We start from the raw sequence: 27,035 nt of genomic DNA on the forward strand, positions 1-27,035 counted from the left end.
AATTTTAAGTAATATGCATCAATAAACAGTACTTCATGCATAAAAAACGGTTTTTAAGAGTTTTTGTCAAATATTTTATAATATAGTATAGATATGTACTAGTTGTGTACCCGTGCAATGCGGCGGGAGCCGTGAATTTTAACAATTTTGAAGTTTCACTGGTTTTATTAAAGAAGATTTAACGATGATATAAGTTACACTTAGTCTTTACATGCATCATCGCATGGAACACAGTACACAAAGCAATCACATTTCAACTTAAAAGTTAGAAAACCAAAACATGTTACTTTTTGTTCATGACGAGTAACTAATCTGTAACACCCCCGTCCCGCGTGGTCAAAGGCGGTAGATGCCACAAGTGGTTTTAAAAATAAACAATACATTATATAAAACAGAGCAGCTAATAAATTTTATCAAAAGATAATTACATAACCATAGACGGAGATAACGTGTCTCAAAAATACGGTCCCAAAATACCAGTATATCTACATTAGTCATTAAAGTGTTTACACATTTTGGGTGTTTTGCGGAATGAGTCTTATTCACTGATTTCAAAGTGCGAGTTTGAATGTTGGTTTAACTTTAATGCAAACATTTGATTATGGGATCTCATTGAGAATCAACGGGTTTTGTGAAGATAATCCTTGGATTTTAAATGTTATTTTAAAGAAGGAATTTATGATTAAAGAAAATTCTTTAAGTTTTAAGGTTTTATGTTTATGAGGTAAATTGGTTTAATTCACTAGGCGTTAAACCTGACATTTTTTCTAATAGACATGTATATAGGGTCTTAGTGGGATGTGAGTGGCATCCAGATATTTTTGTAGAGTTTTCGATAGGATGGCTTTTGAGGAGTCATCCAATTTTAAAGATAGCATATTTGGTGGTTTTAGTTACATCCGACCCTTTCTAATTATACTCCTTTTGTGTAAACTTTATGTATTTCTATATTAAAGTTGTTTTATTTTGAAGGAGTTTGGAAAGTCTTAAATTTTCTGCTATTTTCTAAATTTACGGGTGTTACAATCACCATACAACTAAAGGATAAAACTGAGAAAGATTAATTTGACGGTATCGTGATCTATGTATTTCTTAGTGGCACTGGAAGAAGCAAGATGCTCAGATATGTGAACAACTTCATGAACTTCTTCATCTTCAGATCTGAGTTGTCATGAATTAGGATACACGGTTGATTAAAAAATTTAAGAATAAAGCATGATGCAGAGAATCTAAATCTAACTTTTGGGTAGACAAGATCATACTTTTGTCATAAAATACATTGTCCCTCTTGTTCCAATGTCATTGTAGTAAAAAAAAGATCTTGCTTGTGAGTATGTTCCCTACAAGTAAGCTCATAGGATGCAAAACCTATAAGCCATGAGGCCAATACAAGCATTCTAATATGAACAATATGACACAATTCAAATTCAATACTGGTTTCACTCAATGGATCACCAAAGTTGTGTTTCACTGCTACATGTAGAGGAAAATGATGTGCCAAACCAAATTGTGTTAAGGATAGAATTAACCTCTCTAATATCTTAAGTGAGAACTTTAAGGAAAACATAAATGATTATCTTGTGTGAGAACTTTTAAGAATAAGTAATCGATAGTAAAAAATATCAACCTCTAGAGATGACTAATTGGCTTACTAAATCATATTAGCTTACCGAATGAACATGGCAAAGATGAAGAATCTTAGCCCATAAGAGAGATGGCAAAGACCAAGAGTCTTATCTGGTAAGTGAAAGTGACGAGTCTTTTCCAGTTAGTGCTTATCGGGTAAATTGTTGCATACGATGCCGTTTTGATGAAATAAAATCAACAATTGAATCCTATTGGTAAACGCTACTATATGTTAGAAGAGTATCCTACAATTAAAAATATGATATCTGTTAGAGTATATTTGATAGAATATTTTGTATATATTTAATTGATATAAATCTCTGTATTTAAGGTAGTTAGGATTTGGTATTTTTGGAATTGATTAAGCACTTTGTATGTATTTATATTGCCTTCGGTTTAATAAGAAAGTACACGAAAATTATTCCACTTTCATGGTTTTAGAGCGGAAAGAATTCTAGGGTTCCTATCTATCTTTTCTTCTTCTTTGCGCAACCTCTAGCGGCAGTTGCCCTGGCTTCAACAACACCCGAAAGTCCCAAAACTCAATCAACCTCTTCTTATCGAATGGCAAACTCATCCTCTTTTTCACCCTGCTCATGTCGTCTCCAATATTTGCAACCATGTTTCCATCACTATTGAGATGGAAAATGTTCAATATGTAACTTGGACAGAGTTATTTAAGATTCATGCCCGGTCACATAAACTGATTCACCATATCATCAAATCTGACCCAACAAGGTTAAAGAACCTTCAACCGATGAAGAAACAGAACTTTGGCCCACCCTTGATGCCATAGTTTTGCAATGGATTTATGTTACAATCTCCTATGACCTGTTGCATACGATCCTCGAACCCGACTCGACAACAATGGAATCCTGGAATCCGTTTCGTGGCATTTTCCAAGATAATAAAAATTCCCGAGTTGTCATGTTGGAACAAGAGTTCTCCCACACCACCATGGAAGACTATCCCAATGCGTCATCTTATTGTCAATGCCTTAAGGTTCTCCTTGACCAACTCAAAAATGTGGGGGCTCCGGTCTTAAACGACCGACTTGTACTCCAAATGATTGCCAATCTCACCCAGGCCTACAACAGAGTTGGCGAGATTAACTGCTCTTTATAGGCTTGGGTTGTGGGCCAGCTTGTAGTTTAAGCCTTTCTTTTGTACTTATAACTTACCTTCTTACATAAGCCTTACTCTCTTTATAAATAGGAGTTGTTGCTAAGCATTTTAAGACACTAATCTTTGGGTTTAATATTGTCTAGCTTTTGGTTTCCTTGCTTAACAAGAACCGAATTTTTTAAAGTTGTTACTTTGTTCCCAAGTATTAATCCAAGTTCTAGTATTCAAACTTTCATCTCCTCCTTTCTTACATTTGATTTTCAAAAGCTTTCTGATTTTAGTTCCAAGTTGGAATTAATCGATTGTTGTTTCAATACATTGGATTTCATCCTTTGTGGCTCACGATTAATTTTCTTAGATAAAAATCAGTTTTCCAAGTATTCCCTCACTTTTAATGACGAAACTTGTTTTACAAATTTCGTGACTTAAAGTGCAAGTTTCTTCATTTTAGTCTTTGCAAGTACTTCCTTTTACTTTATGTTATTACCTTTATAGTATTTTATATTTCCTTGCAATTTACTTTTCTGCAATTTAATTTTCAGTATTTAATTTCAAGTATTTTAATTACTGCTATTTACTTATTTGTACTTTACTTTTCTGCAATTTACGCTCCAGCAATTTGATTTCAGTCATTTATATTTCTGCACTTTAATTTATAGTCTTTTACCTTCTCGTAATTTATTATCTACAACTTACTTTTCCGCATCAGTTATTTATTTTTCAGTCTTTAAATCTTTTGCGAGAATAAACCGAGCGATAATGGGCTAAAAGCCTTAGCTTGGGGTGTAAGGGAAACTAAGACTAAAGCCGATGTAAAAGTACAAGGGTGTTTTATAAGCATTATTGTCTAACTATTTGTTTCAAATGATTAATATTTCATTGAAGATTACATTAAATTAATTGAGAACTAATTTTATGTAGAAAAAAGGGAAAATTGCACCAAAATAGAACCAACTTTCATCTAATTCCTATTTTGGGGAACCAACTTTCAAAATCGTCATTTTGGGGAACCAACATGCACCTGATTCCTATTTTGGGGAACCAACTTGCACCTGATTTCTATTTTGGGGAACCAACTTTCAAAATCGTCATTTTGGGGAACCAACTTGCACCTGATTCCTATTTTGGGAAACCAACTTGCAAAATAATTATAGAAAAATAATTAAAATTCGTTTTTTTTCCAAAAATTAATGCAATAAAATATAATTTTCATTTCAAATCTCGTTTTTTTAATTCATATATCAAATTGAACATTTTTAAAAAAAATCCAAATTACCACAATAAAAATTATTTTTTACTAATGCAAAATAAATCAATTTCTTAATTGATGCAATTGGTCAGATATAAAAATCTTGAATGTGATATTTAATATTTATTTTTTATTGCATCAATTAATTTTTTTTATTAAATTGATTTTTTTTGCATTAGTAAAAAACAATTTTTATTGTGGTAATTTGGATTTTTTTWWAAATGTTCAATTTGATATCTGAATTAAAAAAACGAGATTTGAAATGAAAAATAGATTTTATTGCATTAATTTTTGGAAAAAAAACGAATTTTAGTTATTTTTCTACAATTATTTTGCAAGTTGGTTCCCCAAAATAGGAATCAGGTGCAAGTTGGTTCCCCAAAATGACGATTTTGAAAGTTGGTTCCCCAAAATAGGAATCAGGTCCAAGTTGGTTCCCCAAAATGACGATTTTGAAAGTTGGTTCCCCGAAATATGAATTAGGTGAAAGTTGGTTCCATTTTGGTGCAATTTTCCCTAGAAAAAATGCATTAACTTTCAGAGTTAAGATAAATAAGAAAACCTCAGGTAATAGGAGAAGGTTATAAAGAGCTTTAGTATCTGACAAATATTATACTCCTACGCTGTAAGATGGTAACATTGTGATGTACTAGGATTCACGACGTCTAACATAAATGATATCATATCGGTAGCATGTTGGCCTGTGTGTACTCTTGAAAGGCCTTCTGATATGATATTTGATACTGTGACAATTCTGTAAAATCATCTTGTGGTATTATAGAACTGTGGCAGGAGTGCTACGTCATCTTTCTACTGGATCACCTATTTTATGTCTTAATCAATCTTTGCACCTTGTGCTTCTTTTTACGGCTGATATTTTCGTAGTTGCTAATCAAATCATCCAATTTTAGATGAAACAAATCCTTCGAATTCGTCATCTGAAATTAGGTTTTAAAAACCGGACTTTTGAAGAACTTTACAAAGCTTTCTTTGTGGGAACGATATCTAGTACTTATACCATTATTACTTGTTACAAGATGATAATAGTTCAATATGTATATTTGCACTGAGTTCTATTTTTGTGTGTTGAAATATGAGGTTGCATAAACCGAACGAGCCCATTGTCGGGGAAAGCACGCTAAATTTTTTTCTTTTTAAGTAAAATTTATAATAGTTAATTTTTCTACCACCTTTTTGAAAGCACTATGCATGCCAAGACTTTCACGGTGAATATTTCCATCTTGATCCGGATATTGAACAAACTTTCAGACAACAAAGAAAAGCGCAAAGAGCTCTACTAGCTTTAACCTCTCAAATAATGGCTGAAAGAGTGATTCCAGAAAGAAAGGGTATTATCAGAAATGCACAAAATTATCCACCTGAGGATGAGACACAAAAAATCTTTCGTCTTGCAAACGCTAAAAACGGTGGCATTATGGCTTATGTTATTCCTAACTTAGCTTAGTTGCACATAGGAATACGTAAACCTACTATTGGTGCCACCCATTTTTCACTTAAACCATTGATGTTTCAGATGTTGCAACCTAACGGCCAGTACCCTAGTTTGCCATCTGAAGATCCTCATTCTCATCTGCGATCTTTCATGAAAATCACATATTCTTTTATCATCCCTGAAGTTTCAGATGATGCTCTGAGACTAAAACTTTTTCATCTTCACTAAAGGATCGAGAAAGAGCATGGTACAATTCCTTGCAACCAGACTTTGTGACAACATGGAACGAAATGGCAGAAATTTTTTTGAAGAAATATTTTTCACCCACGAGGAATGCTAAGTCCAAGAATGAAATATGTACTTTTAGACAACTGGATGATGAAGTAGTTCCTGATGCATGGGATAGTTATAAAGAGTTGTTGAGAAAATGTCCTCACCATTGCATTCCGTACTGTATACAGGTAGAGACATCTTACAATGATTTAAATAAAGTTGCTAGACAAACGCTCGATGCTACTGCAGGAGGAGCTTTCACAACTTGCACCTATAATAAAGGTTTTGACATACTTGAAAAGATTTCTAACAATAACAAACAATGGTCTAATCCACGTGCAATACCACTAAAAAAGACAGTTGGGATACATGAGGTAGATGTTATTTTATCATTAACAGCTCAAATCACTAAGTTGATTTCAAATATGACATCTAGCTCACATGTGCAACCTGATGCTAACACCTTTAACCCCGATGTTCAATCTGTGCAATGTGTGATGTGGTGATGGGCACTCTTTTGAGCATTGTCCTGGAAATCCTGAACAAGTAAATTTTGTTAACAGGACTGGACCATTTTTACAGACTTATAATCCTGGATGATGAAATAATCCACATTTTCATCGCATAGTCAAGCTCTTAATCCACCAATGCCAAAACCACATGGACAGTTAAATTTTCAGCCACATGGACAATCCAATTGTCAACAAAAAGGCCAATCTAATTTGTACTCACAATCACACTAAGGCAATCATAATAACCAACATGCTAATTTTCAAACTCAAAGTCATCAGCCTTCTTTCCAAAACAAGTCCAAACAGCATGTCGAATCATCTACTTCCTTGGAAGCAATGATGAAGGGTTTTATGACCCAAACTTAAGCATCAATTAAAAATCTTGAAACTTAAATAGGACAAATGGATTTGGAAATCAGAAAAAGACCAGTAGGTTCTCAACCTAGTGATACAAAGACACCTTAAAGAGAAGAAAAAGAGCATGTTAAGGTTGTTACCTTGAGGAGTGGAAAGACTTTAATAGAAAATACCCAAAAAAACAAAAAGAACCATGCAAAGCAAAGCCTGAAAAGAAAAGTTGTGGTACCAGATTTTGTTACCTCAGTACCATCTTTTGTTATTACCATTACTATGAACCAATCAGATAGTATAGTTAAGCCTATTGATATTACAACCATTCCAAAAAGATCAGAATTTTCATTATTATTTCCTGATGAATCCAAGAAAATCCAGACATTCAAAGAACGTATTGTAGTTGATGTGTCACAATGGGGTGGTAGTCCCACAATATCAGTCTAAACCAGTCATATAATCCCTTGTAGAACTGAATTAGACTCCATTGTATAACCAACTTTGAAACCCATTCCAGCGCATACTCTTCAAAAAACTACTTCTCCTACTGCAGTCACTCCTTATATTCCTTATCTCCAAAGATTAAGGAATCAAAAGGAAGAATTACAATTTAGAAAAAAAATTCTTAATGTTTTTAAACAGTTACATAGGTTGAGGCTATTGAGAAAATGCCAAATTGTGCAAAGTTTCTAAAAGACATTTTGAGTAAAAATACAAAGCTAACTGAGTATGAGATTGTAGCTCTAACTTAAGGGTGTAGTGCTCTATTATCTAATAAAATACCTATTAAGCTTAAAGACCCTGGAAGCTTTACAATCCCTTGTTCAATAAGAAGAAAATAAATAGGAAAAGCCCTATGTGACTTAGGTGCTAGTATAAACCTTATGCCTTTATATGTTTTCAATACCCTAGGCATAGGTGAAGCTAGACCCACCATTGTGACTCTACAATTAGCTGATAAGTCCATAGATTATCCTAAAGAAAATATTGAGGATATCCTAGTTCAGGTTGATAAGCTTATTTTCCCAGCTGATTTTATCGTCCTAGAGTTTGAAGCTGACAAAGACATTCTCATTATCTTAGAAAGACATTTTCTAGCTACTGGAAGAACCCTGGTAGATGTACAGAAGGGAGAATTAACCATGAGAGTTCAAGATCAACAAGTGACTTTTAATGTTTTTAATTCCCTTAGGTACCCTGAAGAAAGAAAAGAATGTTCTACCTTAAGTTTGATAGAATTCTGGTGTCAAGAGAAAAGTTTGGGGGAAGTTTTAGGTTTATCTAAGTCTGATAGTGATGTAGAGGAAGATTTTGAAGAAGTAGAAACACCACATGACTCTGCTGCTTTTGATACTGAGGAGAGGAAAACTCTTGTTCCTTCCTTAAAATGTGCACCAGACCTAGAGTTGAAACAACTTCCCTCACATTTGAAGTATGCATTTTTAGGAGATTTAGGGAAATTTTCAGTCATTATTTCATCACTATTAGAAGCTAACCAAGAAGAGAAGTCGGTTGACATGTTGAAACTACACACCAAATCCATAAGATGGACCATTGTTGACCTCAATGGGATAAGTCCCACCATTTGTCAACATAAAATTATTTTAGAAGACAAAATTTCACCTCTATTGAGCCTCGAAGAAGACTAAACCCTGTTATAAAGGAGCTAGTAGCATATATGTCAGTCCTGTGCAATGTGTACCCAAAAAAGGTGGAGTCAATGTGGTACCAAATGAGAAAAATGAACTTATACCTACTAGAATAGTAACTGGTTGGAAGATATGTATGGACTATAGAAGGCTTAACAAATCCACTAAAAAAAACCATTTTCCATTACCTTTCATTGACCAAATGTTAGACAAGCTAGCAGGAAAAGAGTTTTATTGTTACTTAGAATCTACTGCAGTTACAATCAGATTTCAATAGCACCAGATGACCAGGAAAATACTATTTTCCCATTTCCGTATGGAACTTTTGCTTTTAGAATAATGAATTTTGGACTTTGTAATGCTCCTACCACTTTTCAAAGGTGTATGATGTCTATTTTTTCTGATATGTTAGAGCACTCCATGGAAATTTTCATTGATGATTTTTCAATCTACGAGACATCATATGACATGTGTTTACAAMACCTTGAAAAAAGTCTTAAAAGATGTGAAGAAACAGGTTTGGTTTTAAACTGGGAAAAATGTCACTTTTTGGTAAAAGAGGGCATAGTGTTAGGACATTTAATTTCTAAAAGAGGCATTGAAATAGATAAGCAAAGTTAGAGGTAATTGAAGTTTCCTGAACCAACAACTGTAAAAGGAATCAGAAGTTTTTTAGGACATGCAAGTTTTTACATAAGGTTTATTAAAGATTTTTCAAAAATATCAAAAACTCTTTGTTTATTATTACAGCGTGACCAGGTTTCAATTTTAATGAAGATTGTAGAAAAGCTTTCAACATTTTAAAAGAAGCATTGGTCACTGCTTCTGTGGTGATAACACTTGGTTGGTCCAAACCTTTTGAAATAATGTGTGATGCTAGTGACTGGGCAGTTGGAGATGTTTTAGGCCAAAAGAAAGAAAAGATTTTTCATCATGTTTATTATGCAAGCAAAACTCTTAATGATGCTCAAATCAATTACACCACTACTGAAATAAAATTATAGTTGTGGTTTTTGCTTTTGAAAAATTCAAATCATACTTGATGGGAACCAAAGTGATTGTTCATACTGATCATGCTGCCATCAAGTATCTTATTTCCAAAAAAGATGCAAAACCTAGGTTAATAAGGTGGGTCTTGCTTTTTCAAGAGTTTGATGTGAAAATCATTGATAGAAAAGGTGTGGATAATCAACTGGTTGACCATCTATGAAGATTAGAAAAATAAGACAAACCAGTACAAGGTAGTGACATATGTGAAGTATATCCAGATTAAAGGATTTGGTCCTACAGCATGCTCCAGTACCTTGGTTTATTGATCTTGTTAATTACTTAGCTTGTGGGATTATTCCCAAATATTCAATAAATATCAAAAAAAAGAAACTCATCTATGATTCAAAGAAATTTATGGGGTGACCCTTTCTTATTTAAAATTTGTGTAGATCAGGTGATCGGAAGATGCATCCCAAAAGAAGAAATGACATTAGTCCTACAGCACTGCCCTGCGGGACCTTGTGTAGGACATTTTGGAGAAAGTATGACAACATCCAAAGTTCTACAATCAGGACTATACTGGCCTACTTTGCATAATGATATTCATAACTTAAAGTAGAAATATCTCTAGAAGAAATGAAATGTCCTTAAACGGAATTCTAGAAGTAGATTATTTGATGTTTAGGGTATAGACTTTATGAAAAATTTTCCTCTATTCAATAATTATGCCTACATATTGGTTGCTATGAACTTTGTATCCAAATGGATGGAAGTTATGGCTTATCATTCCAATGATGCTAAAATAGTTATTAAGTTTTTACAAAAGCACATCTTCACTATATTTGCTCATAAAAAGCGTTCTGATGGCTCTTTTGAGATGCATAAAGCTCGACTTGTAGGTGATGGCAAGACACAAAAGGTTGGCGTCGATTGTGTTGATACTGATACTTTTCGTCCGGTTGTTAAGACGGCTATCATCAAAACTATTTTTAGGCTCTCTCCAAAGTTGGTCTATCCATCAACTAGATGTCAAAAATGCATTTTTGCATGTTAATCTACATGAAACCATTTACATGCACCAAACCTTAGGTTTTCGCGACCCCAGCTTCCATCTCATAAGTCTCTTGAAGAAGTCGTTATATGGCCTTTAACAGGCACCATGGGCATGGCGTACACGGTTTGCTGAATTTCTTCATTCATATCCGACCACTCCTTTTCATTTTTAACAAGGTACGGATATGGCATATTTATTATTCTATGTTGATGATATAATCCTTACAACTTCATCTGAGACTCTTCGTTCTTTGATTATACACCGGCTCAGTAAGGAACTCGCCATGAAGGATTTTGGCCCTCTTAGCTGGTTCTTGGGGATAAGTGTGAAACGCCATTACAAGGGTCTTTTCTGATCTCTACCCATTACTACCAACCACGGTTAAAAAGCGCCACCACATAACCAGTTACGGCAGAAGCAGTCCCGGTCCCTTAACTGATCCAAGGCCAAAACAGTAACTTATAAGGTCCAAGTCCCGATTCACTTTTAACTGATCCGTTGATCAATAAGGGACCGCAATGTGACACTTCTTTAAAAAATTCGGTCATGTCATAACCGCTCCTTAAATAAGACGTAGCTGATAGAATCACGATTCTCATAAAACAATAACACTGAAGAGCATGCAATCGGTTTTTACCAACACCAACATCATCATTTCCTTCCAGAAATGGCATAATACGAAAGCCGGCAGCTTTCTTGCAATTACAAACTAAGATGCTCATAAAGAACACACATCTCTCTATCTATGTGCATAAATACTATGGTACACACCACCAACATTACTATTTCAGCCAGATTTAACAAGTATATACAGTCAGCGACCTTAAAAATATAAAAGGCTAACCTGACCAGCCAAGCCATAGACAGCTCCGCTGGGCAAGCACGATCCCGATTCAAAAGGGATATACTTTTGCTGGTAGTATTATCATCTTTTTCTACGGGCTTACTTCTTTTGTTTTAAGAAAAAAACACCTTTTTGCTTCTCCTGTTCTTGCTCCATTTCTATTGTATCTTCAACCAGCAGTCCATCAAACCTAAAACTGGAACCCAATATTCCTTTCTCATTCACTTCATCATCTTTTGCTTTTGCTTTTGCTTTTGCTTTTGCGTTGGCTTTTGCTTTGGCTTTGATCACCACTTCCGATCAAAAGAATACTTTCCCGGATGCAAGCAGGTTTAAACTCCATTACTGTGTAACAAAAATACAACCATCAAGTACGGAAGGTGGTTAGTTCTAAGGACAAATGATGCAGGAATCAAATACTTTGCTGGTAACTATGACCAGTAAACAGCAAAAACTAAGGGGCCACTTGGTTTGACGGAATTTTTGTTGAGGGATTTGGATTTCGAGGAAGGACTAGAATCTTTGGTATGTCTGGTTCATAAGATTTGGAATGGAATGCATTCCATTCTTTATAGATAATTTATACAAACAAATTATAAATAATTAAATTACCTTTTGATAATTGTTTATTACAAACAAATGTTTTTAACATATTTTAAAACATTATTACAAACAAATTCAGTGTTGAATGTTTTTAGGTCTGTCATCCTCTAAATGGTGGTCATGGGTCATTCATTAAAATGTAATAACTGAACATGTTTAAACTCCATGTTATATGAAAATTAGATTAATGAAGTTCCTTCATCAGGTTTTAATTTGTTGGGATGCGGAAACAAAAGAGAGATTAGTATGTTAAAGTATAGGAGTAAATATTCCCTTGCTGACAAACCAAGAACCAGAACCTGATGAGTAATTTCTGCTGCTCTTCAAGTCTGTTCTTTAGAAAAAAAAGAAGGCATTCTTTAACTGGCAATATTGCTCTCAAGTTGGTGGTCATGGGTCCTTTATGAAAAATGCAAGAATTGACCATATCCAAATAAACGGTTTATATAAGTAATAAAGTTTCTTCAGTAGCTCTAATTCATTGACATGAGAAAACGAGCAGCAGATAGTATGTTTCAGCATAAAATACAAGCTTACCTTACTGACAAACCTAAGAACCAGAACTCGACTTTTGAACCCACACGCGCTTCTGCATTGTCATCAAATACAACTAAATCAGAAGCTTGGAAGGAAAAAAAGATGCTAATAGAAGTTTGTCCTCAATCAGAGACACACCTCATGGGAACCATAGCCAGCAGAAACACCTTTTTTCGGAGGTTTTCCTTCGCTTAAATTTGACGGGCCATCAGCATCCTTAGCATTGTGTGAGGATATGCGGCGACCGCTGTGTTTATGGGAGCCTATATTATAGATGCATCAAAGGCTTCTTTCAGTAATGACAAGTAAAATATAAATAAATAAACCTAGGTGACATATTTGAACACTTTATGGTTTTTATCGCAGGTCGATCCGTCTCATATTCATAGTTATGACCCTTTTAGTTTCAGAGGCAAGACTAACCATTATCAGCAGAAAAATGACCACCACGTTCATTTGACAGGTCATACTTTGCTTCTCCACGAGTTACTGGAGAACCACATGAAAGATACTTAAGCATACAATTATATGATTAAGCCGCAAAAGAAAGAAAGAAAACACAATGCAAGAGGCCTTGAGTTGTACATCCACTGAATAAGAATGTAAAAAAATCTGCTAAAATTAAAATATGTAGTGTGACCAGACCTTCTGCAGAATCTGGTAGCACTTGTGTAGATTGAGAAGTGGAAGATGACAGGGACTCGTCACTTGCATGTGGTCCATCAGATCGCCGGAGGGGAGTCCAAACACCACGATCAGGTTTGTCTCTATTCCTAGAACGCTTATCCTGTTTTTCACTGTAGAAGCCATGTAAATCATGCCCATGGACCTTATCATCTGGTAAACCGTTTGAGTCCTTCAAAAGTGGCATGTTTTGTGGCCTAGGTGGTCTTCTGTCCTTATCTTGATTCAAAGTCTGATTCTGTTCAGATTGAACAGCAGAAGCCTGACTTTGGCGTGTATCCTTGTTAAGGAGTATGCTTCTGATGATCCTTCCACTAGCCTCGTGTCGTTGATTCTGTCTGCCAGCACCAGAACCATAAGCAAGCTTAACAGAAGATGAGTTCTGCTGAGGTGTCAAGCCAGTGGTCACCTGGAATCCAAATGACAGCAACAAGGGTAAGATGTAGGTTTCATTATTAACAAATGAAGATTTTGTGAATCAATATCTGCATCAAAATCTTCAAAGACTGTTCCCTCAGCCCTTAAGTACCACCAGGAGTGTAAATTTTGATTCTGATACTCCAGTAGGAGAGAGCATTTGTCTGATGGGTCTTAATTTCTAATTAACAGGAGCAAATACTAAGGATAAAACAGAAGATCTAGCCAAAGCTCATGGCAAACTTTACAAGGAAAGCTCATTCTCGAGCTGTGTAAAAAATCTTATCTTGGGTAACATCGGACCATCTCCTTAGGCCTCTAGACTAAAGTTCATGGTCTCTGTGACCATCACCAAGTCGACTTTCTACACGCAACAATTGCACCATGGAGACAATTAGGAGTGAGCGTGTTGTGGTTTGGGGAGAAACAACAAACCACATTGCATATGCCTCAAAACCACAAAAACCCACCCGCGAAATGGGTGCAGTTTATGTGGTTTGTACCTAACGCATTTCAATCCAATAATTATGAAATTTTTAAATATTAGCTCTAGTCTTCTAGATATGTTGTATCTTATCCACTTAATGCAGTTTCCTATATATAGAATAATTAAGAGAGGATTTTGGGCTATTTTCGGTTCAGATGCTAATGGTGCACATTGAACGTTTGATAAACATTCAACCATAAGACATTGCGTCATTATTGGGGGTAATCTTGTTTCATGGAAAAGCAAGAAACAGTCTGTTGTTTCCCTGTCAACTGTTGAAGTTGAATATTGATCCATGGCCAAAGCAAAGTGTGAACTTCTATGGCTGAAACAGCTTCTCGAAGAGTTGAAGTTGATAAAGGTCCAACAGAAGTGACTAAAATGTAATAATCAAGCAGCTCTCCATATTGCGTCAAATCAATTCTTTCATGAAAGGATCAAACATATAGAGAGATTGACTGCCATTTTAATCGAAAGAAAGTTCTTTCAAGAGAAATTGCTATTAGTTATATCAAGTCAAATGATTAACTAGTAGACATATTTAAAGAATCTCTCAAAGGTCCTCAGATTAATTATATTTGTGACAAGATTGGAGCAAGCAATATGTGCACTCTAGCTTGAGGGGCAATGTTAAATATTAGTTGTAGATATGTTGTATCTTATCCCTTTTATGTAGTTTCCTATTCCTATAATAATTATGAAACTTAAGTAAACTTTACTATAAATAAGGAGCCTTCCATTGTTTTTTTCATATGAAAATTCAAGAAAATATTCTCTTTTATATTTTCTCATATATCTAACTTTAAATAAATTTGATGAACTACATGTCCAATATATACGATAAAAAGTTCAAACACATCACATAACTAAAAGATAATCTAAAACAAACTTAAAGATTTCCATAATTAATCGAATTATCCAAATGCATCTAAAAAGTTAACTTCAAAATAAATTCAGCAATGGGTAGGCTAATTTATCACCACAAAAGTTTCCTAATGGATGGTCTTTTAGTCCGCAAATGACTCATGCCGCAACAATTACATGGAACCAACAATTAGAATGTCATAACTGATACCATGGGAACAGCATTAACAATCACAAAGCAGCAATGCCTTGATAGCAACAAGTGTACCCTTCAAACAGTGAAGTGACAGTTAACTGTGTCTAACAGCCATCATGACAGTACAGCACAAAGCTAACTAACAGTGGAAAAAGAATTTGAGACAAGGAAGTTCCGCATATGAAGACCTCGACGGGAGATAAATGAAAAATAGCTGAATTAAGATGATTAAAATAACCTTGAAAAATATAAATATATCTAGTGCATCACTTTAATTAATAACCTTGAAACAAACTATAGGCATGAATCGCATGACCATGTAAAATTTTACCACCACCAATTTCACATCAATTCAAATTATTCAAAATAGTCTGTACAAACAATACAAATATTGATTCAGATATCAAGTTTTATCCTCTTTCTTAGTCTCAGCTCTCTCTCAAATACTAACAGATGTATCTTCCCCTTCTCTTCATATATACAGGTCCTACATAGCACAACTAAAATGGACTATATAACTGCTTATCTGCTTCCATGCAACTAGTCTACCTTGTTAGTCTATATCATTATAAAAAAGAATGTCAAAGGCACAATCAAACTAATGACAGTTAAAAATCTCTTCAGAACCTAGGAAGCATTAGAACAAATGTACGTGTCAGATGCTGCGACATGTATTGGTGCTTGGGTGCTGCATTGTAGAAAATGCCAAAGGTGCACCATATGTTAAGTGAAGATAAATTAACAAAGGTGCGACACAGGTTAGATCAGAACTTACATGGGGAATTTCCTTTTCTTTCCCCTTTAACAGCAGAATTTTCTTCTTCCCAGTATCAGAGGCTCCAAAAGCACCTGGACAAATTGCAGCTTATTATCTTCTTATGCATGCTCATTGAATGCGTGAAAAATAAGTAAAATGAAACCAAAATTACAAGCCTGCAAAATACCGAATTATTTATTATAAGAAGGGTAGGAAAACTGCGCTCTAAATTTCAGTATAATACAACCTTCACAAAAAAAAATTGCTTAAATTTTTTTAATTTAAGAATATCCTTTCATCATTCTAATTTATAATCACCCATTGCTTTAAGATATACCATTTATAAAGAATACAATTTATTCTGTAACTGAACACCTACAAGAATGGATATTCTGAAGGATTTTATAAGAATATCTTAAATGAAAAATATGCTTTTGAGCCGAACTATGTCGTTTTACTTCAAGTGATGAGTATGAGAAAATGAACTTTGCCTCATGTGAACTATTTAAACACTTCCATATTAGGTTACTAAGAAGGTCAAAATCAGCATATCCTGTTATTCTAAATTACAGGATGATAGAAACTTTTTCATATTAGAAAATTTCTTTTGTGGTTGTCGTGGAAATGAAACCAGTTGCCTTACAAAATTAAGAACTTAGGGACTGGAAATTTACAAAACAAGAAGGAAGCAACATCAACAGCATGTTCATTATCGTGTCTGATTGATGACTTGAGTAACCTATCAAATAAATGAAGTAGTTATGTATGGCCAAGAATATGTCTGCCTCAGGGTATTAACCTACATTGGTAGTTTGATCTGTTCTCTCCTATCTTAATTCAAAAAATTTGGACATCAACAAACCAATTTACTCTAGGCTCTATAGACACATCGACTCTTTTGACATAATTCGACACTCCTGGGAAGAACCAGAAAACCATAATAATGGAATGAAATAACTGCTAAGGATAAATAAAAACCCCAGTTGCAAGCTTTCTCCATGAAGTAGGTTATAGTTTCTTTATTTTACACAATATACACCATAACTTGTAAGTCCTTCTTTATGCCCAATTATCCAATAGTTGCATAATATTGACTTCACATATCAAATAAACTATTTTGGGTTTCAAGTTTTACATAACAAACAACTTCTGAGGAAAACTGTAGCCATATCAAAAGTTAAATTACTGTATATAGAAAAAGAATCTGTCTAAAAATGTAAAAGAAATATAAAATAACTATAGAACTTTTTTATTTTGGGTAAAGGGGAATAAATGTAAAATTGGCAAATACAAGTTTGACATTCAAAGTAAAGGATACCAATTGATAGAAAATGGAGGGAGAATGTTTTTATTGTTTGCTTGGTAGAAAGATGTGATGTTCCAACAGGGATGGAGCAAGTGGTATAAAAGTGAGCATGCAAAAACAGCTCCAAGGCTTTTAGCCACTCAAAGTAGATAGATATGATGTTCCTATTATCTTGAACGGCAAAGCAGTTCTTCCACCTGTCTTTCAACCGCTTACTTCTTTTTCCTTTTCTTAGCCTTACAGCTTTCTAGGGCTGGGCTATAACAGTGTGCATATTGAGTGTATGTCACTGAAGTACGAATTTTGCCTTTCGTTCACATTTTTCTCAAGGATAATTTTGGTCATAATTGGACCTTTTCAGCCAGTTTAAAAACCAGCAAATAACTTGAGGAAAGGGGTGTTTGATCCAACAAACCTTTAATTTAAGCTCAATAGAACTCAAAAAAAAGTTGTTCCAAATCTGCATGTCACCTTTCATGTGCTTATAAGAATTACTAATCGACGCAACGATAACTAAATGCTCGTTTAAGTCATATGGCAAATATAAACAGAAGTAGCTCTTGCGTAACCATTTTCCAGATTATGATACAAGAAAGAACTTGATGTCCTTCAACTGTAAATGTAGCATTTAGGCAATTCTATAATAATTTTAAGCTAAAGATTTGTGTTTGAGCTAGAAATCCTTAAGAAGATGAGTCCTGATCCCTTCCTTGCATAAAGAGTACAAGATATTTGTTAAAGCTTACGTGAAGCTCATTGCTCTGTCCTCACACGCAATCTTGTCAGCTATAGGCCTCATCAATTAGCAGTTCTCTAGGTTTAATAGAGACCGGACCTAAATTAAGAAGAGGCCCTGCCAAATCAATTCTATTCCAACTTCATATTAACTGTTTGAATCTTGAAGATTGTAACCAGTACAACACGCATGCACATGTATTAGATAAATGAAAGGTATCAGCTACTATAAGCATATTTAATCTGGATATGCCTGTGCATTAGATGGACAAAAAGTCAACAGCTGCACATAAATTCAGGAAAAGATGTAATGTATCCACCCCCATCCCCCCAAAAAACCTCTTATTGATTTTAAGATTTCATAATCCCACTTTCTAAGATTTACTATTTTTCTTAACATCACAATTAACAGGTACCATTGTTCTTCAGGAAAAATTTAACAAGTGGAAATGGCAACTTTCTCAACACTCAAGCTTTAGATGATATTTGTTCTACCACCTGGATCCAAGAAGAGTACCAGTAATTCTATTGAGTTCTTTTTCTAGAATTCTCATCCAATGATCCCCCTAAGAGTGCAGATAGAGAATGCCTCCCAAGTTACCCACCTTCTCTCCAGGAATTATGGATCTAGAAATGTAGCAGGATCCCATAAACATCAGAGTCAAGATATGGATCTAATTGCACTTGATGCTACATATTCTATGGCGATTATAACATTGGTTGTGCATGTAACTAGTCATATCTTAGAAGCTTAAATTGAGGCTACTAGCAAGCAATGCAAACTGTATGAAAACTATATGCCAGCATTCCCACCCGGTTGATTATTATGTCATGATCATTGTGTACACTTGATTTAGGCTTCTCTTTCGTTTTAAATTAAGCCCCCATATAGGATAGAAGTGAAAAAAAATTGACCCCCACTATAACATCAAGCTAAAAGTACAAAATTAATAGCAACATTAATTAGATAGACATGAAATTATATATCATATATAGATATTACATAAGAGAGGACAGGGGGAAGACATAATATTATTATCTTGATGTGAAAAATGACTAACGAAGAAAACTAATGACAACAATGAAACATACCCCTTTCTTCCTCCTGTAATACACTTCCAGATGCAGCAGATGAACTAAGAGACTTTTCAGAAACCTGACGATCATCTCGTTTAACATAGGCTGACTTATCTTTAACATTTGTGCTCTTTCCACTATCCCTTAGGACATACTGTCAATCAGAATAACGTAAGAGAAATTCAAGGAAATTCCACCATCAACCTTTGCCCATAAAGATCATACATATACCAGATTTAATACCATGTAAAAGCAATTAAATAACTATATATAAAATTATTTTGCTTCAAAATTGAGCAACCATGTCCTATAAAAACCTTGACTCAATCAAACGCAGAGATAACATTATAAAATCAGAAGCTACTTTAATATACAAAATACTGTAAATTACTAATGACCTATACTAATGATAAATTGGTAATTAAGATTATTTTTTTGACCAGTGTTCATAATTAAGATTAGTATATCAATGTTAAATGCATCTATCTCATGAGAGTACAATTTGATGCTTTCAATGACAGACTTTACTGATAGCCACATTATCCAGGGTTCTTTCATCTACTTCTCATCCATACAAGGGCTTTAAGGGGGAAAAGACGAGACAAAAATAACTGAACTTTTAATCTCTTCTCCAAGGTTTTAAAGCACGGAAAGCGAGGCGAGGCGTTTTCCATTGATGAGGTGAGGCGTAAGCCTCGAAGTGGTCAGAGGCGGAAAATAAATAAAATTCAAATAATATATATACACAAAATGCTAATCATTAAACACAAAATACATAAATACTATATATACACACAATATAAATATTGGCACTACCACTGTGCATCATATGTGTACACATACTCTGCTAGGCTGCCACTCCATGGGACAATATATATATACACACACACTATGTTGGGCTGCCACTGCCACTACCACTATTGGGACTTTGAGAGGTATATAAGGTTCTTCAAAGTGGGAGACTTGTATACACACAAATTGCTGGTCTGACACTACCACTAACAACATGAGATTGTCAGAGAGTACGCCACCTGGTCTGACACTACCATTAACAAAGACTTAGACACAATGTATTTTAACACTTGAATTCTTTATCTTTAAACAAGGTGTACGCCTCTCACACAGCCTTACCGCCTCACAGCCTCACTCACCGCCTCACCTCTGCAACCAGACAAGTGTGAGACGAAGCCTCAGGACTTTTTTGGGCCTTTTAAACCATGCTCTTTTCAAGTTTATCAGTTCAGATTAAAAAGTTTTACCAGTACCCTATGGACCAATTGGTACTAACAGAATCTTGTTAACTAGTGGCCATGGCTCGAGCCTCTTTGCTAACAGTGAGTGTAGGTTGACTCTCAAAGAAAGAAAAGAAGCTCATGCATGGAAGTTATCTCCCACTCTCCAAATCTTCTAATTAAGCCTTCAATTGATCTTAAAAAATATGATACTCACTTCTGCTTGGAAAAGAGAAGGCATACATCTACTAGAGAGAATCAGAAAATAAATCAGAACGATGATAGAGATAACAAAAAAGGTGCTGCTGAAATTTGCAATATATTAGTAATATGAAATTATGTTGCGAGAGAACTTATATGCTACTGCTTTAATAGAGAACAAATTAGAAGTAAGATATGGTAAAAATAAGTAAATATTTCATGCTAATCCTCTCCTGAATACGAGTATCTAATCAGGGGAGGATCATTGATATTTTTCCTAATTTTACGTTTCCTTTTCTTCGTTTGAGTATTCTAGCAATAATAGTTGATTAGAAAATGATAAACTAACTAGGGCTTCCTAGTTCCGTTAGATGTAGAACTTCCATTATAAGTATTAACCTAAAATAAATATTTAATCATGAGAGGATCTTGAATATTTTTCCTAATTTCACATTTCCTTTTTCTTCATTTGAGTATTCTAGTGATAGTAGTTGATAAGAAAATTATTAATTAATAAGGGCTTCCTAGTTCCGAGATGTAGAGCTTCCACTATAAGTATTATCAACATAACCCCTTCGTTTGATACAGACTGGCTACAAACGATATCATGTTTTAATCTTGTTCTTTGTCACTATACGCCTTCACTTTCAACTTGCTTCTCCATTCTCCCCCTTGTAGTTAGCCCCCTCTATACCATTGTGCATCAGGAAGCAAAGTGGGAATGGGTCAAGAGGAATTTCATCACGCTGAGAAAAGACTTCCAAGATTTTATGAAGTATTACTACTAACATATATATAATTTTATCTTAGAATCATATGAAAACAAACCACAACATATACCACGATGTAACATCACAAGCACATCATACATAGAGTTTTGTATCACAATTTGCTATAAATAAATGACTTGCTGTGATGTCGGGTAGGAAAATCAATAAGAGCATTTAAATCACAAAATAGCAACCTGGTGTATGCTTTTACATAAAACTCAGTTGACAATACAAGTTAAAATAATGATACCATGGTAGAAGTCATCCTCTTTTCAGAACCACGTTTCACTATACTAGAGCTTGAACTAGAAGATGATGCACCAGCTCGTCTCATTAATTTCCCATTAGGCAAAGACCTCTGCAGTAGATTATTGAAAGCAGTGAGGATGCATAAATACCAGATTACACTACAGAATGGAAGTCAGGCCCTCTAAGAACTTGATCCTTTGATTCAATGTTCACAGCAAAATATGTAAATAATCACATTTTCCAGCCCTATGAAATGAGGTGCAGAAAATCAATCACCATCCTTTTTGGGGACCTTTGCTTCATTGTTTACAGCAACATAAGTAAACCCACGTATGAGACAATCTATAATCTACCAAAAAAAACATGTCTAAGAAGGATAGAAATATTAATGAAAAACGAGACACGCCCCAAAAACCACTCTGACAGTTGCAATCTAGAAAAAGAACAGTATCAACTGAGCAAAACAAAGCATCAACTAAAATGATTCTTTGAGATTCTGCATTTGATCATTGTCAAGATGATCTTCACTAACAACCCACATGTCATTATGTAACAGTCTCCGACTTTCCTTCCCTCCAAAGACAATGCATAATTATGTTTAAATCTTGGGGTAATACTTATCAACGTAATCACCCCAAAGTTGGTCTCATTTCAAAGGAACTCGTGACATAATCACAGTCAAAGCTTAGAAGAGTACAACACAAGATAGGACGGTACCACCCAAAAATATATCTTTATCACTTCCATTAGGATAAACAAGAGGGACCCTGTTGGGGTGTTCTTCACAGTACCTCCTCCACCATAGTCTGAGCTGGGACGAGCTATTTGAAATTCCTTTCACTCTCACTCTCCCTCTCCCGCTTATTCATTAAGGCAGGGAACTCCTCTATCTTCTTTGAATGAGGAGAGAGAGTACTCGCCTTAGTATACTCTACTTGTTCACCTTATCGCAAGTGAACTTTTAGCCACACAACATAACCACTAGATAAAGAAAAGCTATGGTATGTCTAATTGGAAGGGATGGAATAGACAAGGTAATGGAATGAGCATGGTACTGGAGGAACCATTACCATTCCATTATCATGTTTGGTTGCCCTGTTGAAATGAAATGAGTCTTTAAAACATGCTGTTTGGTATGTAAAGTTAGATGTCTGAATAAAATAAAATTAATGAATAAGACAAAAAATGCCCTAATAATACAAAGCAACTTTCAATTAAACAAACACGGTTTGTATGAAGTACAATGACAAATCATACCCAGCCCTCCTTTATCTCATCATTGACTCCATGAAGTTTATGTTTAATAATCTCTCTCCTCTCTCTGCCTTTAAAGTCTTCTGCTACTGTTGTTGCAGCTTCCAACCAACCTAATTTTGATGTTCCCAAAAACATGGAACATATGACTGATTCCATTAAAGAAGATTCAAGTAATTCTTCTCTTTGTAAGTCTACATGATCAATAACGGCCTACTCATTGGACCTACCTATTCGCTATGGACGCTCCATGGTTTTCCTAGTGCACTATCGTCGAGAAAAAGCTCCCCTCTCCATAGTTCTATCCGCACTTTTCGCAGTTTATCAAAAAATTTAAGAATGAAAGGCCCGCACCCGACAGATGAAAAGCACTAGCCCGATTCTCCATCATTGTTTGACAATCCTGCTCTGTTTCAATCAATGCATGAAAAGTAGGCTAACAGATACAGGAATACAGGATCATTCAGGTCAGTCCAAAATCTGTGCCACAACTTCATAAACCACTTCCCCATTCCCATCCCTTGACATTTCCACTAAAAAAGACATCACCCAAACTTATGTGAGCTTTAATTCCAGAGGTTCCTTCACAAATATAAGGCAAACAATGAGAAGTGCCCAACATTACTTAATCTACCTTGACAAGAAGTTGTCCTGTAACCGATATGGTGTAAATCATATTGGTTCATTAAAATCAATATACCCAGTATGATGGTTGAACATGCTGGATGCATGCAAACACGTTCGGTCTTGTACTGCACAATCCATATCTGTTCTACTTAAAACTCACATGACAGCAATTTAGCTGCACCAATACAAGTACATTATAAAGTGTAATCTAATTTACTTAGCAACCAACTGAAGCTAATGACAAGTCAAAGCCTCATTTTCAACTTCCACAATCCCCACTTAGAGGATTTGCTTTGCAAACATAATGCTCTGTTTCTCCCAGCAGAATTACAACCTTTCCTTTATGATGATTCTGCTATGTTTTACGCCACTTGCAATGTTCTCCATTTTGAATAAAAATCAAGTTTACTTTACTGTGGCCCATAGTAATTATTACAAAAGTAGCCGATAATCCTTTTTGTCTAAACTATTTGCTTAATCTTAATGCCAAGTTACAAAATGATGGTTTTACCCAATTGACTAAAACCCAACCACCTTTATAGATGTATGTTTAGACTATAGAGTAAAATGTGTTCTTGCAGCTTTGATGAAGTGATGACAATTATTAATATGAATAACAATAAACATGAAAATTTTATTAATTAATGAAAATGAAGTGAGAGGCAACCCTCGTGCCAAAGCTGATGGGATTTGCAGGGTTTGAGAAGAGAAGTCTTTTTACAAGGTCTTTCCCTTGCATTTTTGCAAAATGATTGTTTCCTGTGAAGTACAGAGAAAACTTGAACAAACAACTGATGTGTCTCTAGCATCTTTGTCAATTGTTTCAGATCTTTTAGATGCCTTTAGCAACTTGTATATTAAAACATTTCCTGATTTGCAACTAAAAGCACCTTTATGCTTTCAGTTGCTCATAGTTGTAAGTTCTTATAACTTGATACAAAATAAACTACATGCTCCAAAAAGTAGAATTCCTACCCGGGGTCCACCCTTGGCAGCTCGTTTCTGGCGAATGAAATCCATTAAAGGCGTAACTATAGGAGCCTCCTTAGCAGCACCTGGAAGACCATAGTATAAAACTTGAGGTTTATTAACCCATTTATGCCTGCTTACATCTACTAAATTATTCTCAATTCTACAAAACCAGATGAAGTTCATTGCAGAAGCAAACAGCTAAAAGAACTTTTGGACTAACCGGCACGCTCAGCTTCCTTCCTTTCCAATTGTATCTCTGCACTGGGAAGATTCTCGACAGGCTTTGAAACAAATTCAAGGAATTCAAGATATTCAGGATCTATATGTTCATCAAAAAGTTAGGTGTGAGTGATAAATGAGGTAACGAGTTCAATGGCAAGCATAACCAGCATGCTAGATAAGCTCGTACTACCTTTTCCTATGGTCCCTTCACGTCCATCTTTTTTAGACCATTGCTTTGGAACACGCTGTGAAGGTGCATACTCAACAATTGTTTTATATTGGGTACCTGAGGTAATGTAAAGGTTAAACCTTAATAATCAATCAGAGAAACCAATTTGAGAAAGAATAATAATAGGTGAAAAGAGGATAATATAAGGGAACTAAATATTATTTCCCATGTCAGTGCCAGGCTCACAGCCCTAAGACTGCCTATGACCTGTGCTCTGTATGTATTGAGGTTTTAGTATAAATAAACATATATATTTGCGAATCAAAAAGGGAAACATTGCAATGTTGTTCCATCTTTTTAAAGTACATGCTCAAGCATTACCCTTCTCATTAACAAAAACATGCCCATCAAAGAACTCCGCAAACTCAATGACATCCTCTGGCCGCTTAAAGTCGATATAGGCTCTGGAATATGATTGACACTTCAGGCTGCAAACAGAGTTCAATAAGAAATTGTCACTCTGCCAAAAATAGATGGTTCCAGAAAATAAGTGGAATATTTAGAGATATGATGATTTATGAACAATGCTTGAAGAGGGGGGACATTATTGCACAGGATGAGTGACCAAGTGGGAGAGAGTTGCAAGGATAGGATTATTTAGATGACAATGCTACTCTTAAAATGTAACGAAGGCAAAACAAAGACGGATGTAAAAGGCATTTCTTTCTCCTCTGACAACCTTTAAGTTATCACACATCCATCAGCAAAATATCATAAACTGGTATTAGAATTGCACACAGCAAACTGACAGAAAACTTAATTAACCATTATAAAAGGAGCATGGCAACCAAGACTAATTAACAAAACCATCTTTTACTTGTCATAAAGGCCCGGAACGGTGTAGTCATAAGAACACATGGGCAGTTCGAAAGCTAAATATGGAAGGTAAATATCATCTTGACTTATTGAGAGATATAGTTTACCAGAATCACTTGGGCTAAGCTTCATCATACAAAAAGATCCTACTTATATGACAACAAGGCTGTCTAAGTTCCCTTACAGTAATTACGAGCTTAATTGCTGTATATCCATTTCCACTAAGCCACTCAACCAACCAACAAATAGTAGAACAAAAACAGAAATTGAACAACAGAACGTGGAGTGCTCTGACTGCTCTCTTCACAAACGAACAAGTCATCTTGAGTAAAGCTTGTCAAACTAATACCCACAAAACGTCCAAATGTTTCATAGGTTTTCAGGGAGAGAAATTCCAACAGTATACTTCATCGTCCAACACTCATCCACATACAAATATAACTCCATTGCCCAACACTCATCCACATATACGAAGAATCCAAATTTCACAGGCTTAAAAATATATAAATTTCTTCTCAATATCTCCAGAGACTATGGATAGCCAAAAGCCTATAATTACTCTCGTGTTCAGAAAGCGTGTGGTCCAAGTTTGGAAGGTAAGCGATTCAGCGGCATTCCTTCCTTAGTTTAAAATATAAATTTCAACATAGTAGCAGCAAACAGAAGCTTAAACATAATGCACATAAAACCCTAACCTCTGCTTGCCAGAACGGAAACAGAACCAGTTGTAGCGACCGGAAAAACGGGCATCAATTTGCTCCATGAGCGCCGACTGGGAAATCGTATGCGGCAAGTGCCGAAGCACAACTTTCGTTCGATCTAACGGACCCTTCATGCGTGCTAATGAACTTTTTTCCACGAACAGCAAAACCAAACCCTATAATTTTTTTAACTGTAGAAAACGAGCTTTAGTCGCCCAACGATGCTATTCCTAAGAAATCAAGCAATTACATCCCATCAAACCGATCGCAAGTCGTCGATTCCGTGCCCTAATTTTTCAAAATTGATCCCAAACTGCTGCCATGGGCATTGAAAAAGAAAGTCACACGGCAAAGGGGGGAAGGGAGAGAGATGGAATTACAGAAGAGTGACGAAAGTCGATTTTGGGCTATCTTAAAACGTTGTTGTTGACGTGGACGTGTGGAAAAAATACTTCGTACTTGATACCTAAAACATTTTTATGAAGTAAATTACAAAATTAGTCCCTAGGGTAAATCATAACAATGGTTTTCTGACTTCAATAAATACATTTAGATGGCGTTTGTTTTTTAAGAGGTGTTAAAGTCTGAAAGCTTATTTCATTTCTAATTTATTAGAAGCGAACTCGCGCAATGCAGCGAGATACATCGTGTTTTTAATATTTCATTTTATTCTTTATCTCAGTCGATGTTATAATATGGCTTTATGTGATTTTGAGAAAACGATGATGTTTTTATTTTTGAATAAAATATATGTTTGACGATATCATAAAAATTTGACAAAAGTATATCGATATTAGTATCAAATTAACTATTTGAAATTCCTCATTTTTTTATGTAATTTTTTAATCCAATTTTTTTATAATTTAATTTATGTACAATAACGAAGTAATTTATATTTGGTTTAATAATATAGTTTTTTATAAATATAATAATTATTTATTTTGTTGGAACTCGATAATTATTCTAATTATAT

General features: G+C 35.0%; 1 protein-coding gene and 1 non-coding gene across 4 annotated transcripts; both read right to left on the reverse strand.

The window, feature by feature from the left end:
• Window positions 1-5,792: 5,792 nt before the first annotated feature.
• Window positions 5,793-5,898, reverse strand: LOC112513846. Its single transcript, XR_003069313.1, has one exon. It is a non-coding gene; the product is annotated as a small nucleolar RNA R71 (small nucleolar RNA).
• Window positions 5,899-10,912: 5,014 nt separating this feature from the next.
• On the reverse strand, window positions 10,913-26,413 carry LOC112512348 (regulator of nonsense transcripts UPF3). Of its 3 annotated transcripts, XM_025118258.1 has the most exons (14): window positions 26,313-26,413; window positions 26,057-26,253; window positions 24,867-24,973; window positions 24,507-24,602; window positions 24,315-24,413; window positions 24,098-24,177; window positions 21,243-21,350; window positions 18,805-18,943; window positions 15,690-15,763; window positions 12,912-13,359; window positions 12,690-12,755; window positions 12,405-12,529; window positions 12,267-12,318; window positions 10,913-11,471 (listed from the first exon to the last, which is right to left on the reverse strand). In XM_025118258.1, exons 2-13 carry the CDS (start codon window positions 26,194-26,196, stop codon window positions 12,280-12,282), a joined length of 1,521 nt encoding a protein of 506 aa, XP_024974026.1. In that variant the 5' UTR covers window positions 26,197-26,253; window positions 26,313-26,413; the 3' UTR covers window positions 10,913-11,471; window positions 12,267-12,279. The 3 variants fall into 3 exon arrangements, with proteins under 3 accessions (XP_024974026.1, XP_024974025.1, XP_024974027.1); XM_025118257.1 differs by having other exon boundaries at window positions 26,057-26,413; XM_025118259.1 differs by lacking the exon at window positions 12,690-12,755 and having other exon boundaries at window positions 26,057-26,413.
• Between the last annotated feature and the right edge of the window lie 622 nt (window positions 26,414-27,035).

The sequence above is a fragment of the Cynara cardunculus genome (genome assembly GCF_001531365.2).
Source record: "Cynara cardunculus var. scolymus isolate 2C chromosome LG 5, CcrdV1, whole genome shotgun sequence".
Lineage (NCBI taxonomy): Eukaryota > Viridiplantae > Streptophyta > Magnoliopsida > Asterales > Asteraceae > Cynara > Cynara cardunculus.